A 15,435-nucleotide genomic window follows, 5' to 3' on the forward strand; every position below is an offset into this window, starting at 1 on the left:
AAAAAGCGGGAAAGTCATGTCTGTCTAGCTAACTAGAGGGGCCATGGTGAGGCATAAATTCAAAGAGAGAGTCAAAGGGTTTGGTGAAGTGTCAAGCTCACATAAACCGGTGTTAGGAGCAGGGGTTCTTCTTGGGATTAGTTGTCAGGAAAATGGCAGGGAGCTTTTCAAAGCTCCCTCTTAAACACACACCTCCCTCCTTGGTAGCAAGAGACTGAACTAACTCTAGGCTAAGACCATTCATACCCCTACTTTTGCATATGCTGTTTTAAATCTTTTAAACTCTACTTAAATGTTATCTTTAAAAAAAAATAAAAATATATATATATATATATATATATATATATATATATATATATATATTGATTTCAGAGAGGAAGAGAGAGGGAGAGAGAGATAGAAACATCAATGCTGAGAGAACCATTGATGGGCCGCCTCCTGCATGCCCCACACTGGGGACCGAGTCCACAACCCAGGCATGTGCCTCTGACCGGAATCGAATCCAGGACCCTCAGTCTGCAGGCCGACGCTCTATCCACTGAGCCAAACCAGCTAGGGCTTAAATGTTATCTCTTAAAGTCTCTTTTCTCCCTGAGGCACCCTGCCTCACCCCATTTAGGTGTAATCCCCCTATCCCACAATATGACCACAACCTTTTGTAGTGGTGCTTCCCTTCAAAGGGTTTGTCTTATGTTTCCTCTGTTCATGGATCTTTCCATCTTCCTCACTAGACTGTGAACTACCTAACAGTACAGATTGTGGCTGGTAGCTCTTTCACCCCTCTATTCCGCTCCTGACCCCCACCCCCAATGCCTAGCATAGTGCTTGGCACACAGCAGGCAGCTCACTGTAGCAAGAGAACATGGGCCACTAAACCATCAGACTTGACATCACTAGGTAACTGACATCTGATGTGCTGCACTGAGAAAGACAGCATCTCTCTGGTAATCTGGCCAAAAATTAAACCTGAGTTTAATTAGGGGGAAACAATCAGGCAAATTCAAATGAAATATTCTACAAAAATTTTATCTGAACTTCCCCAAAATATCAATGTTCTTAAAGACAGAGAAAGTCTGGTAAAGGACACTGAAAAGACATGGCAGCTAAATTCAGTATGTGGACATAACTGTATCCTAGATTTAGAAAATAGCTGTAAAAGACATTGGGACAATTGTGGGGCTTTGATCATGGCCTGTGGTTTAGAAAATAGCATTGTGTCGATGTTAGGTTTCCTGAGTGTGAAATATGTACTGAAACTTTTAGGGGTAAAGTGATATCACATCTGCAACTTACTCTCAAATTTGGAAAAAAATGTATTATACCGACAACACACACACACACACACACACACACACACACGCACACACATGCATATAGATAAAGCAAATATGGTAAAATGTTACCATTCAAATCTAGATGAAGGTTAATGGGTGTATTCTTGCACATTTTTGTAGGTTTGAAGTTTTACAAATTAAGGATTGAAAAAAAAAAAAGCATGGGCTTTGACATCAGACCTCATGAGTTTAAATGTCCCCCCCCCCTTTTTTATTTTATTTCTTTTACTTTGGGGCTTTGGGCAAGTTATTTCCTTCTCTTACCAAAGATTTTCCCAACTGTAAACATGGTTAATAATACTGCCTCCCCCATAGGGTTGTGGGGATGAGGGATGATGAATGGAAGGGGCTGGCAACGCCCAGCACACAGTGGGTGCTCAGCTACGCTCCCTATAATTACAAAGATATATATTGTCAATATGTGTTCACATGAAGGGGCACATCGATGGGAAAGTTGGAGTACTCCCACCTCTTTACTTACTCCCTTTATTTGAAAGAGCTGAGGTGTTGGGATTGCCATTAAAATCTACTCCAGGAGCAAGAGTGTGTAGAGGATCCCTCCCTGGGGATGAGGAATAGAGTAGACCAGGGTAGAAGGGGAAGGTCTGAGGAAATGGAGGTGCTGTGGCAGGGAGTGAAGTAAATTCTTGGGGACTTGGGGGTGGGGATGTAGTGACTCTTGTTTCCGCCTAGGGTAGATAAGCCACTAGTTACTTTACCTGCTCTCAGAGAGCTTATGCTCCCAGCCCTGCTCACTGTGCAAGACCATCACCCCCAAATCTAGGGAGGACGCCAGATATGTGCGCCCCTGCGTGCTTAATACTCATGAGGAAGGAGGGTCCCCGAGGAGGAAATCATGCCAGGAGCCAGCTTCGTAATTGTCTTGGAAATTTTAATAGAAAGCTGATTTCTCACTTTTGAGTGAGCCTATCCTAGTGAGGGGCCGAGATTGGAGCTCTGGCCGTGGGACATTACCGTGGAAGCCCAGTTTGTCCCCTTCTTCGCCTCCAGAGGCATGCTGGCCAGAGGCACGCCGACTTCCTTCCTGATTGCAGAGCCGTGCCTGAGCCGAGGCGCCTGCAGCTCAAAGGCCAGAGATTTTCTGTGCACAAGGCAGAGCCCCAGGAGCTCCTGGGGGCTTTGGTGGGAGGCTTTTATAACTGCCACTGCGTGGTGGAATCAGGGCCTCCCAGGAGGGTGGGAGCGGGGATTGGGGAGAAGCAATAGGAAAGTTGTATAAGTTCCGGGTTCGAGGCGCCTTTCATCTTCTAGCTCATCTCCAAAGCGTTGATAATCTCCCGCACCCATCTCTTCTCTGGATTGGCACACACCTGACGGTTCTTTCGGGTGATTAAGCTGCGGGAGAGGGGAGGAGAGGAGAGAGAGACGTGGTCAGCGCTGGGACAGCCAGATTTAGGAATGACACGGATTGAGGCACAAGAGGAAATGATGAAGGTACTGGGTGGGTCATTTTTGGAGCGCCGTAAGATTTTATCTGTGGCTTTCCTTTCCTGTTGTTTCAAAAGGGCTCCAAGCCAGAAGCAGAGTTGTGTGCATGGTAATTCTCACACACAGGTATGCCACCTGGAGAGCAAAGGGGATACAAGCCCGAGGAGCCCAGGGTGAGCTGGTCAACCACTAGCCTTTCGTCAGCACTTCCTCTGTTTCGGACCCTGTGCTGGGGGCTCCAGATGCAGAGACAAAGAGGCGTTCTCTGGGAACTGGGTCGTGGCTGAGCAAGAGGGAGACAGGAGGTTGTAAAACAAACCTGGGAGGGGCCTGGGCATTAGTATCTTTTCAAACCTCCTCAGGTGATTAGAATGTCACCCAAGGTTAGCTCTGAGGTAGAGGAAGGAGCTATAAATGTTGGCCTGGATTAATTATACGAGATCCACTTACTCATTCCCTAACTATGTCCCTTGAAAGGGCCCTGAACAACATGAGTGGACCTACAGCAGTGGTCGGCAAACCTCGACTCACAAGCCACATGCGGCTCTTTGGCCCCTTGAGTGTGGCTCTTTCACACAAAAACCACGTGCGGGCGTGCACGTACAGTGCCATTGAAACTTCGTGGCCCATGCGCAGAAGTCGGTTTTTGGCCTGGGCGAGTCTAATATGGCAGAAGCCATATTCTGGGCTCTTGCACCTCCTAGTGTTTATTTTCTTATTTGGGGTGGTAAGAGAGCTTCAGACCCAGACCCCGCTCTTGTTAAGCTGGGTGTCATACAGGAAATCCTGCTGGCTTACCATCATCTGCTCTCCTCTGCCCCCTTGGCCTGTGGCCAGGAAGTCAAAAGGTCAGGAAACCAACATCTGGGGTCAGGGTTGCTCAGGCCCCCATTTCCTCCGCCTCCCTGTAGAATGGGACACTGGAGAATAGCCCCTCCTCGCCAAGCCTTCTCTCCCTCCCCCCATATTGGGGACCCTCCACTGGCCTGACTTCCCACCTACCTCTTTTCCTGCCCCGTCTCGTGGGAGCCTCCACCCTCACCTGTCCCTTGAGAATTACTCCAAGATGCTGCCTTTCTTTTCTTGTGCTCTCCCAAGTCTCTGGCCCTGGGTCTAGACCAGGCGTCCTCAAACTACGGCCCGCGGGCCACATGCGGGTGTTTTTGCCGTTTTGTTTTTTTACTTCAAAATAAAATATGTGCAGTGTGCATAGGAATTTGTTCATAGTTTTTTTTAAACTATAGTCCGGCCCTCCAACGGTCTGAGGGACAGTGAACTGGCCCCCTGTTTAAAACGTTTGAGGACCCCTGGTCTAGATAATGCATGTAAGACATTTGACACACAGTAGGCACTTCCTAGGTAGTAGGGATTATCAGATTTTTTTTCAAATGTATTAGCTTGCAGATTTAAAGGAGAATCTCATTTTATTATTTCTCCACCAATCAATCAAGTTGTGTGTGTTTTATACACAAGTGACTACAACTAGGACCCTGGCTTCTGACCTCTCCTTAGTTCCTCTGAGGTGGATTGGATAGGCTGTGGGATATGGGCAACTGTGAAGTTCTTAACTGGAAAGTGATGACCAAATTGATCTCCATGTAAGATCATTGCAGATGATGTTCAAGTAAAAGTCACCTCTGTAAAGATCGGAGACTAGCCTAGTGCATCAGAGTGGGGAAGATCCTCCTAGAGCGCCCTGTCTGACCCTTTTCATGATGGCCGGGGAGTCTGAAGCTGGAGCTGGAGGAGCCATGGCTATTTGAGCAGCTAGAAGATGGGCCGCAGTGGATGGGGCACCCTCTAGAGGGCTCCTGGGGGGATAGGTTCTGCACTCCTCTGGAGGGTTCCCTGGGACTGAGACTCACACGACTGCTGGCATGGAGCACTTGCTGCTGGTGTAGAAATACTCCTGGAGGTGGGCACGGGGCAGTGGGCGGGAGATGTAGGCAAAGCAGCAGGGTGTGGTGTCCGAGGCATCTGGGAGAAGGAAGGAAGAGACCCTTGTATTCATTGCCAGTGCACACTGGGTACTTTATATGATTTATCTTAAGTAGGTCATTGTCCTCCTTTGGCTGAAACTGAGGCTCAGAGAGGTGAAGTCACTTTGCCATGGACGCACAGTGACAGAGTGGTATTCCAGCAGAGGACTGAGAGGCTCTCCCCAATCCCTCACCTAATCCTTGTGCCTAGCTTGTATCCTTCTCTCTGCACCATCACCCTCATGCCTTTGGCTCTCGGGACTTGCTGGGCCTCCTCCTGACTTGTGTTGGGCCCTCTGCCCTTATCTTGTCCTCCTAGGATCCTCAGTGGGTTCAGAACTTGTTTTCTTTGAGACCTAGCAGGGGCTGGGGAGAGGCTCCCAAAACTCAGACTGGAGATGCATAGTGGACGGTAGGCGCCGTGGCTGAGGCATCGTAAGAAGGGCCGTAACAGAGAAGGAGGAGTTTTTGTTGGTCAATTAATTCAGAACGACCCTGGGAAATGTCAGTTGCCATTTCCCAGCAGAGTAGGAGTGTTTAAGAGCCAAACAGAACTGAGTTTGAATACCAGAGTCCCCACTTCCTAGCTGAGTGAACCTGGCCAGTTACTTAACCTCTCTGGGCCTCCCCCTCTTTCCCCATCTGTAAGTCAGCTGCTGAAAGAATAGTTGTGAGCCCGGCCGGCGTGGGTGAGTGGTTGAGCATCAACCTGTGAACCAGGAGTTCATGGTTCGATTCCCGGTCAGGGCACATGCCTAGGTTGCGGGCTCAATTCCCAGTGTGGGGTGTACAGGAGGCAGCGGATCAATTATTCTTTCTCATCACTGATGTTTCTATCTCCCTCTCCCTTCCTCTCTGAAATCAATAAAAATGTATTTTAAAAAAGAATAGTTGTATTAAGTAAGTTAATATATGTAAAGCAATCAGCATAATACTTGACACATAGTAGGTATTTAATTAGCTTTCATTATTCTTTCTCAAGCCCCATTTTATCATATCTGTGAAATGGGGGAAAATATGACTGTCTCAGGAAGGTTTTAGTTACGTGCTTATAAGTTTCTTAGAAACCTTGCTGGTGTTAGGCAGGCATGAGTCATATTTTTAGGTCAGCTTGAGCTGCGCCTGCCTACTAATACCCCCAGCATCAGTCCACACTCAGTGAGTGCCTGCAAGCTTGGGGTGTAGCCCCTGAAAACACAGAAAAGTTAATCAGAGGGTCCCTGCCATGAAGTGGCTCAGAGACCCATCAGGGGCCCCTGGGCATCAGAGAAAAGCAATAAGTAAGCATGTAAATCATAGGGTCCAGACAGTGTAAATGCAAGGTCTGGGCTGGCCTGAGGGCTGACTCTGGTGGTCAGGACTGTGGTCAGGACTGGGACTTACATGGGGAGGCCGATGCAGGAGCGCAGAGGGCGGCGGCGGCGAGGAGGACAGCGAAGGCAGCTGCGTTGACCTTCATGGTTCCTGTGGGTCGAGGCTGTGGGAGATCCTGTGCTGTCTTAGGATCCTTTGCAGGGATTCTCTGCAGCTCCGGCCGGCCCTTTATAACAGTCAGGCCAGTAGAGGGGGCGCCCCCAAGGGGAGTTTCCGAAATAGTAGCCAGGCATTGGCTGACATCATAAGTGAAAGAGCATTACACGGAAAAGAAAACTGAAATAGCCTCCAGAAACTTGAGGCTGTCGGTTTCCCTCTCCTTCCCCGTTTCTCTCTTCCTTTCCTTCTCCCTTACCCTGTCCTTTCCCTTCTCCCCCGCCCCTCCCCCTTCCCCCTCTCTTCCTCTCCTCACCAACCTCAGATCCCCACTTTGCCCTCCAGCCGGGCTAGCACAAGCGCTGGGGATAGCAAACCTCTTCCTCTGCTGGCATCCTCAGCTTCACCTTCCAGGGCCGGGTTCCCCCCAGAGGTCAGTCAGGAGGCTGCTTCCCTAAGGGCAGGAGGAGGGGCGGTTAGGACAGGGGTCCGAAACAACTGGGTGTTTATTTGGTTGCTTTCAAAGGGCTGTATCTTCTCTCTCATCCACAGAAGGATGTTATTTGTGATATGAGATGTGTTATTGAGAAGGGGAGGGGTCCTCTGACATATAGTCCCCGAGGATGGTGATTGAGGCGGTGGATCAGAACTGGGCATTGGCGACCTTTTCATCAGATATGAGTTGGAGTGGGTAATGGCTGCAGGGTCACCCCCATTTACTTGTTGAGTGATCCTTAGGAAATTTGCTTAATATCTTTAAGCTTACAAGCTTGTTGAGAGAGAGAGAGAGAGAGAGAGAGAGAGAGAGAGAGAGAGAGAGAGACTGTGATTATTAGCCATTAACTGAAGGCTTATTCTTTGCTAGTCACTATTCTAAGGGCTTCGCATGTGTCAACTCATTTACTATTATTATCCCCATGTTCCAGTTTTTCAGATGAGGATCAGTAAATGCTGGGATCCCATCTCATTTCTTTTTTAAAACAAATATTTTTATTGATTTCAGAGAGAAAGGGAGAGGGAGAGAGAGATAGAAACATCAGTGATGAAAGAGAATCATTGATCGGCTGCCTCCTGCACACCCCACACTGGGGATGGAGTCTGCAACCCAGGCACGTGCCCTGACCAGGAATGGAACCATGAACTCCTGGTTTATAGGTCGATGCTCAACCACAGAGCCATGCCGGCTGGGCCTCATCTCATTTCTAAGACAAAAAAGGCCAGAGACTATTTTTTGTCCCCACAGAAAGCTGCAAAGGGATTTAGGGATCATTTTGTTCATGTTCTTCCATTGCAGAGGAGGGAACGGAGGCCCAGAGCGTGGAAGTGACTTGCTAAAGAACACACAGCAAATGAATGATGAGATCAGACCCTGGGCGCCTTAGCTCCCGCTTCAGTGCTCTAGCTGCCAAATACTGCTCGCCATGAAAAGGTTCACGTTGGGGACATCCTTGAACTGAACCCATGTGGTGGTCTTGATTAGAGCCAGGGTTCTAACCCATTCCAAAGAACTGGATACAGTAAATGGTTATCAATTCCTATTTGGATAATTCAGAATTAGTGACAAATTGGCCTGAGCTGGGCTGAAGTTGACCTCTGAATGATCTCAGCAAAAAGTGTCTATTGACAGTGACAAAAGCAAACAAATTCTAAAAAAATAAAAAATGTAACTTAAAAAGGAGTGTAATGTTATACCAAGAACACTCTCTTGCTAGTCACTGTCACAGAGATAGTGGCGGCTGGGGTGACTGAATCCCCCAGAAAGGGAAGACCTTGTGCCCTTCCTGCCTCACAGGCAGGGTGGTTGCGAGTCTCAATTTGCAGAAGTGGGAACAGCCTCAGATGTGGTCATTAGAGTCCTCAAGGTCACAGCGGTAAAGGTGCCTCTGATGACCAGGCATAAGCTCCTTCCACTGACTCACATCAGTTGGGCATTGAACAGCGATTATGTCCATTTTAGTTGCCAGGTACTATTCTAAGCTTGTCACAAGCAGTGGTCGGCAAACTCATTAGTCAACAGAGCCAAATATCAACAGTACAACGACTGAAATTTCTATTGAGAGCCAAATTTTTTAAACTTAAACTTCTTCTAACGCCACTTCTTCAAAATAGACTCGCCCAGGCCGTGGTATTTTGTGGAAGAGCCACACTCAAGGGGCCAAAGAGCCACATGTGGCTCGAGAGCCGCGGTTTGCCGACCACTGGTCACAAGGATCCTCTCATTCCTTCCTCATTAAGCAATTGACAGTAGAAACGCAATTTTGGAAGACATGGCCATCTCATTTAAAGAAGTAAATTGCATGAAACCGGTTTGGCTCAGTGGATAGAGCGTCGGTCTGTGGACTGAAAGGTCCCGGGTTCGATTCCAGTCAAGGGCATGCACATTGGTTGCGGGCACATCCCCGCTAAGGGGTGTGCAGGAGGCAGCTGGTCGATGTTTCTAGCTCTCTGTCCCTCTCCTTTCCTCTCTGTAAAAAGTCAATAAAATATCTTAAAAAAAACCAAAAAAACACTACTTGGAACCCTAGCCTAACTAACATTTAAAAAAATAAAAAAATAAAAAAATAAAGAAGTAAATTGCAAACACTTTTGAAACATTCATCCATCCAAAGAATAATGTTCTGCTTATTTGTTTATTTTTTTAATTGATTTCAGAGAGGAAGGAAGAAGAGAGAGAGGGATAGAAACGTCAATGATGAGAGAGAATCATTGATCAGCTGCCTCCTGCACACCCTCACACTGGGGATTGAGCCCACAACCCGGTCATGTGCTCTCACTAGGAATGGAACCATGACCTCCCGGTTCATAGGTCTACCCTCAACCACGGAGCCATGCTGGCCGGGCATGCCTGTTTTAATTGTTCCCTTCACAAAACCCCCATAGTTCCCAAATACGTGGGAGGCTGTGTGGCACGCTAAGAGCAGGGGCTTTGGTGTTTCTCCCATTTACTAACCACGTGGCCGTGGGCAAGTTACTTAATCTCTCTGGCTTCAGTTTCCTCATTTATAAATCGGGGATAATAATAGTGACAACTCAGTGCTAATAAACACACTCCTGCTTGTAAGCTCTTAGTACAGTGCCTGATGCATGTTAAGTACTTAATAATATTAGCTATTATTATCATGTTATTATTGACAGTAAGAAAATGTCAGTCCCTTTAAGGATATTCTATACTTCAGGCTTTTCAGTAATCTAGATAAGACCCCAGTTAATAGTGATGAGTGACCTCTAATTTATTTTTAAGTGACCTTTATTTATGTATAATCGAATGGGTCAGTCGAGGCTTCGGGAGGTTAAGTGACTTGCTTAAGGTCCCATAGCCTAAAGTGGCAGATGGAACTCAACATTGAACCCAAGTCTGGGTTCGTGGATTTTCCGTCACACTGCATTTTTTTAAGAGAAATCTTAAACATTTTGCTAAGGTTCAGTTTTTCCATGTGAGCTCCATTCCTGTTTCCGTTCCTTGCTCTTAGTTTCTCTCTGTAAGGAAGAAAGGGAAGTTTTTTCTTGGGCACCAAATACGCTGAGTGGGAACACTAGCTGAGGAGGAGGTGAAGGAAGCAACGCACAGAGGAACCAACATGATCCTTATCCGTGTGTGTGTGTGTGTGTGTGTGTGTGTGTGTGTGTGTGTGTAAGTGGTAGTGAGAATGGGGGTAAGGTAGGGTGGTGGGGTTGCTGAGCAGAAATAGGCGATGGGTACATACATCAGGAGTATTCTTCCCTTTTGGTGGTTCCAATGGATCGGGGGGCGGGGGGTGCAGAGGAGGGAAAAGAACCTAATTGTAATCCTATTTCTGCCACTCACTTTCTCCTGTGCCAAGCTCTCTGGCTCTAATGTACTGATTCCATGAGGAAGTCAAGGAGCCTGCGTAAATTTACCAGTGTGGTACCTGGTACAGGGCCGGTGTTCAATGAATGACAACTATCGTCATAATTCGCCCAGCATTTTATGATCCTGAGAACTAGGAACCTCTCCAGCCAGTATGCTTGGTCTAGGTCACTCATTCATTTCTTAATCACGCCACTAAGTTTCTTTTTCTTCTTCTTTTTTTTAAAAAATATATTTTTATTTATTTCAGAGAGGAAGGAAGAGGGAGAGATAGAAACATCAATGATGAGTTTGATTGGCTGCCTCCTGCACGCCCCCCCATTGGGGATCGAGCCCACAACCCAGGCATATGCCCTTGACCAAGATTGAACCTTCGACCCTTCAGTCCTCAGAGCGACGCTCTATCCACTGAGCCAAGCCGGCTAGGGCCACTAAGTTTCTTCCTCTGTAAGGGTAATGGAGTCCTTTAAGAATCTGATGGAAGTTGTGAATACTTTCCACAAATATGTGGACACATACACAGACACAGGTATAATTTTGCATGTAAGAGATTCATAGACCCTGCAGGCTCATTGATGGGCTTCTCGAGTTCAGAGGTCCGGTTCTCACCCACCTTCTTACCTCTTGCACCCCTTCTCCCAGCATATTCCTCCCTAAAGCCAGACGGCAAAGCAATTCCTCCAGCCTCGTGCAGGCCCTCCCCTGCTCTCCTGGCCCAGCCTTCCCTTTTCCTCTTTCATTCACTCTTCCTCAGCTAAACTGGCTGCCTGCCCAGCCTCCCACGGTGACATCAGGAAACCAGAGCCGGCAGAGAAAGTGAAACCTCATTCCAGCTGGATTCCAAAGCTTTGCTCAGAATGGGAGTTCCCCCTATGACTGTGTGGGAGGAGCTTTGGCCTGTTGGCTATTTAAAAAAAAAAAAAAAGAAGCCCAAAGCATGGAAAGTCCCTGCATCCTCTACAATCCCATCTGGGCCCCAAGAGAAAAACATGAGACAAGGTCATTTCTTCCCAGTGGGCCCTCCCCCCGTCTGCACATCGGAGAATTGCTCCCAGCGTCCTTTCTTCACTATTGCTCACCAGTGTCAACATTTCTCACTCGAGCCAGTGATCGGCGGTCTCACCCTTGTTTCTATGGGCCCTGCTTGGGTAGGTGCTCCGTTAGTGCTGCTGGAGGGTCTGCAGGAGGCAGCAGTGCGGAGGTGCAAGCCAAGCCGAGGCCTCCCAGTGGGCTCTGGGGACTTGCCCAGGTGGAGGCAAGATTCAAACCCCTATCCAGGACTCTGCCACCTGTCCTTGCCTTTGGGTCCAGCTCTGGCTTATTCTTTCTGTGTTAGTCTACTTGGTACCCCCCCTCCCCTCCCCATCTCCTCATGTGCATTCACTAGGTTGGAGGTACTAACCATGGCAACTATTTTCATCCTTCCAACCACATGCAGGCTGGAGGGGTGCAGCTTAGCCCCCCCAGTCTTCTCACCTTCACCACACGGGACAGTGGCTGTGCACATCTGCTTGTTTTCTGTAGCTGGCGACCACACGTGGCGTGTTTGTTGATGTGTTCACTGGGTTACCGGAGGGGCCCACCGCAAGGTGCCTTGGGGGTGCTGGGCAGGCCTGGGAGCGAGGCCCAGGGGGAAGCATCAGTTCTTCCAAAGTTGCGGGGTGACAGATGATTTCAGGTCCTACTCCTTTCCTCCTGACCCTTCGGAGTCTGAGCTTCGTTTCTGTTTTCCTCTGCATGCTTGTCAGAAGGCCCGCCTTTCTCTGTGCGGACTCCCTTCCGCTGTCCCAGCCGCTGGGACAAAGCCTGTGAAGAGGGACAGACCTGGGGTTGAAATCAGACAGATCACTGACTCTCTGTTTGTCTTTGGGCAAATTATTAACTATTCTGCACCTTGATTTCCTTTCTGGAAATGGGGCCAAGGTGACTGTGCTCCTAGGACACCTCAGAGGATTAAATGGGCCGTCAGTAAACTACCCAGCACCCTCCCTGGTACAAGGAGATGCTGGGAAACAATTCCTTCCCTTCCTCTCCCCGGATGTCCAGTCTCCAGCATGTCTTCCTTCCAGGTCGTCCCCCTCCCCGTGGAGGTGTCAGCTCAGCTCAGTGTTAAAAGACATGGGGGCAGGCGAGGGGGAGGCTGACAATGACTTTGCATTAGCTGTTAGGCACCACGTTAGACACTCCAGGCATTACTTCTCTTATTGGGAAGAAAACTCATAGGAAATGGTGGTGACTCAGGCCTGTCCTGAGCTCTTCCGCCCGCTGGGCAGCAAACTTCAGAGACTTGGCCCCGTGTCCTGTCCTTCACTGTATTTCTCTGTCTCTGAGCCTGGCCGTGGAGTGAGACATGGTCCCTTCTTCCTCCCTTCCGGCTGTCCCTGCAGGCCAGCACACAGGCCCTTTTTCAAAGAGTTTCACAGACACCCCTGGCCCCGTAGCTAAGTTGGTCAGAGCATTGTTCTGGTATGCCAAGGTTGCGGGTTCGATCCCCAGTCAGGGCACATACAATAATCAACCAACAAATGCACAAATAAGTGGAAAACAAATCACTCTCTCTTTCCCTTCTTCTCTCTCTAAAATCAATAAATAAAAATTGAAAAGGTTTCACAGACAGGCTCACAAAGGAAGTGACAAGTTTCAGAATCACAGGATTCTTGTGGTTGTGCTCTGGATTCTGACCCTTTTCTGAGCTAGTCCTGGGAAACTCCTTGGCTTCCTGCCCATGGCATACATTCTTGGGGATGGGGTGCCCTGGTATTTTGCTTCCCCTATGCTGGGTCCCCTACCCCCCTCCACCTGTCTCCCTCAGCATTTAGGCCTGCAGAGCATTTGGGAAGTCACCTTAGGGAATTTCCTCAAAATGGGGTTTGGAAATTCTATGCCTTAGTCATGTCTTCTTTTTAAAAAAATATGTTTTTATTGATTTTCAGAGAGGAAGGGAGAGGGAGAGAGGTATAGAAATATCGATGATGAGCCAAAACCGGTTTGGCTCAGTGGATAGAGCGTCGGTCTGCGGGCTGAAAGGTCCCAGGTTCGATTCCGGTCAAGGGCATGTACATTGGTTGCGGGCACATCCCCGGTGGGGGGTGTGCAGGAGGCAGCTGGTCGATGTATCTCTCTCATCGATGTTTCTAGCTCTCTATCCCTCTCCCTTTCTCTCTGTAAAAAATCAATAAAATATATTAAAAAGAAAAGAAAAGAAATATCGATGATGAAAAAGAATCATTGATCGGCTGCCTCCTGCAAGCCCCCTATTGAGGTTCAACCCCAAAACCCAGGCATGTGCTCTCTAGGAATGGAACCATGACCTCCTGGTTCATGGATTCACGCTCAACCATTGAGCAACACTGGCATTAGTCATCTCTTATAGAGACAGCTTTGGGCAGTGACAAGAGCAAGGGATTGGAAATTAGAAGTCCAAGTTCAGGTCCAAATACAGTTGTGGGTTTTGGCAAACCGCTTGCCCTTGGTGGGCCTTAGTTTCCTCAATTAGGAAATGGAGTTTTGACAATGCTTTTGAGGCCTTTCTCAGTGAAAAGATATAAAACTTCTTCTAGCACACTGAAGGAGATTTTGGGTGTAGGTGTCCTGTTGCCCCTAAAATCCATTCACATCACTTATCCTCCAGGTAAGGCTGAGGGATTGTCATCATCATCCTTTATTTTCCTCCTATCTTTCCAAGGCCTGAGCTTGCCTGACAACTTAGTTCATGAAGTCCTTCCATGGGCAGTACTGCAGTCATCCAGTTGCCCACTGCTCAATCTTTTCATGCTTCTGCTCCTTCCATTCCTCCACTCGTCCACTCATTGATCTACTCATTCATCCTTACATTTGTATCATCTAAAATTCTTTGTTTATAGGCACAGAAAACAACTTTGGCTAACTTAAACAGGATGGTAATGTACTGGAGGTAATGTAGGTAGCTCATAGAATGGATAGGGCATTGGAGAACCTGACTTGGAAAAAGGATGGGTGAGAAACCAGGGAAGCTCTGGGTGTTTTGGCAGCAGGTACCACTTGCTACCTTGGGGGAGAAGTGATTCCACAAAAGGATGTTAAGGTGATAATTGATGGGATGGATGTTGTATAGAAAAACAAACAAATAAATACATTAAACCAATAGTCTACTCACCCATCAACCTATCTATCCATTCATCCATCCATCCATCCATCCATCCATCCATCCACCCACTCATCCATCCAGCTGTTAGTCCAGGATTAGGCACCAGAAACCCCTCTACTCTCTGTTCTTCTCTAGCATTGGGCAAGTTCTTACCTATAAAATGGGAAGAATGAATATGAGAATCCCTGCCTTATTTAACTCAGAGAACTGCTGTGGAGGTGAAATGAGTTAGTGGATGTGAAGGCACTTTCCAAGCACAAAGGAAGAGAACTGTTTTCACTGTGCTTACTTCTCTTTCTACTGTGGCTGATAAGATCCATGGCTCATGTGCTACTCTCATTTCTGTCATGCCCTCACTGCCCACCCCCTAGCGGTAACCATGGAGAGGAACTGTTGAGTTTTTCAGTTCCTTTGGCTGGAGGATGAATGTCCAGGGTTATCACTGCTACCCACCTCCGAGAAGTGGGCCCCACGTAGGCTGGAAATAGCTAGAAACGTGCCTGTGTGGGAGCAGGTCCTGGCTTCCTGTGTAAAGGAATGAAATGATGAGAGGAAGCCCTAAACCATGTGGGTGTCCCAACTATGTTCAGTTTACAGTAGGGAAGCAGCTGGGGTCTCCAAGTTGTGGCCAGGTCAACAGAGGAGACAACAGCTGAAATCAGAGGGCTAGGCATATATTGTCTGGAAGGATTGGCCCTGGACTTACAGGGTTCTAGGCCATGACCCTGGGTGAGGCACGTCAACTCTCCGAACCTGTCTTCTCACCGGTGAAATAGGAAGCAGCCTGTTGGTAGGGCTGGCCCATCTTTGTCACTTGTTCTAGGATGAATGTCTGGACCAGGCACGGGCCTGCCTGTCTGCCTGTCAGCTAGTCTTTTTCCAGCCAAAGGTTTTATCCTTATACGAAAAGCACTCCTTTGCTGCCTTTCATTGTTGGTGGGCTACACATTGCTGCAACTTCCATGGAGGGCAGTTTGGTAAAACCTATTAAATTTTAAAAGCACATTTTACTTAACAAGCACTAGAAATCCTACTTCTAGGGCTTTATCTTATATATGTAGTCACACATGTACAATATGATAGATACAAGATAATTAATCATTTGTAATAATGAAGATCAGAGACAGCCTAATTGTCCACCAATAAGGGGCTGGTTAAATAATTCTGGCACTTCCATATAATGGAATGTCAGGCAGCCACTAAAAGATTAAGGCAGCTGCCTCCATGCAAATATGGAATGATCTCTAA

At 47.8% G+C, this 15,435-nt stretch overlaps 1 protein-coding gene across 1 annotated transcript; it reads right to left on the bottom strand.

Moving 5' to 3' along the window:
* Positions 1-2,284: 2,284 nt before the first annotated feature.
* On the bottom strand, positions 2,285-6,265 carry CCL5 (C-C motif chemokine ligand 5). Its single transcript, XM_079797761.1, has 3 exons — positions 6,146-6,265; positions 4,649-4,760; positions 2,285-2,690 (listed from the first exon to the last, which is right to left on the bottom strand). The coding sequence occupies exons 1-3, from the start codon at positions 6,219-6,221 to the stop codon at positions 2,603-2,605; spliced, it is 276 nt and encodes a 91-aa protein (XP_079653887.1). The 5' UTR covers positions 6,222-6,265; the 3' UTR covers positions 2,285-2,602.
* Positions 6,266-15,435: the final 9,170 nt, after the last annotated feature.

The sequence above is a fragment of the Cnephaeus nilssonii genome (assembly GCF_951640355.1).
Source record: "Cnephaeus nilssonii genome assembly, chromosome: 19".
NCBI lineage: Eukaryota > Metazoa > Chordata > Mammalia > Chiroptera > Vespertilionidae > Cnephaeus > Cnephaeus nilssonii.

Bases quoted from the DNA above. Each gene is read 5' to 3' on its own strand.
- CCL5 (XM_079797761.1), bottom strand. From the start codon at position 6,221: ATGAAGGTCAACGCAGCTGCCTTCGCTGTCCTCCTCGCCGCCGCCGCC. The intron at 4,761-6,145 runs GTAAGTCCCAGT...TCCTTCTCCCAG, and splicing joins TCCTGCATCGGCCTCCCCAT to ATGCCTCGGACACCACACCC. The intron at 2,691-4,648 runs GTGAGTCTCAGT...CCTCTCCCGCAG, and splicing joins TGCTCCATGCCAGCAGTCGT to CTTAATCACCCGAAAGAACC.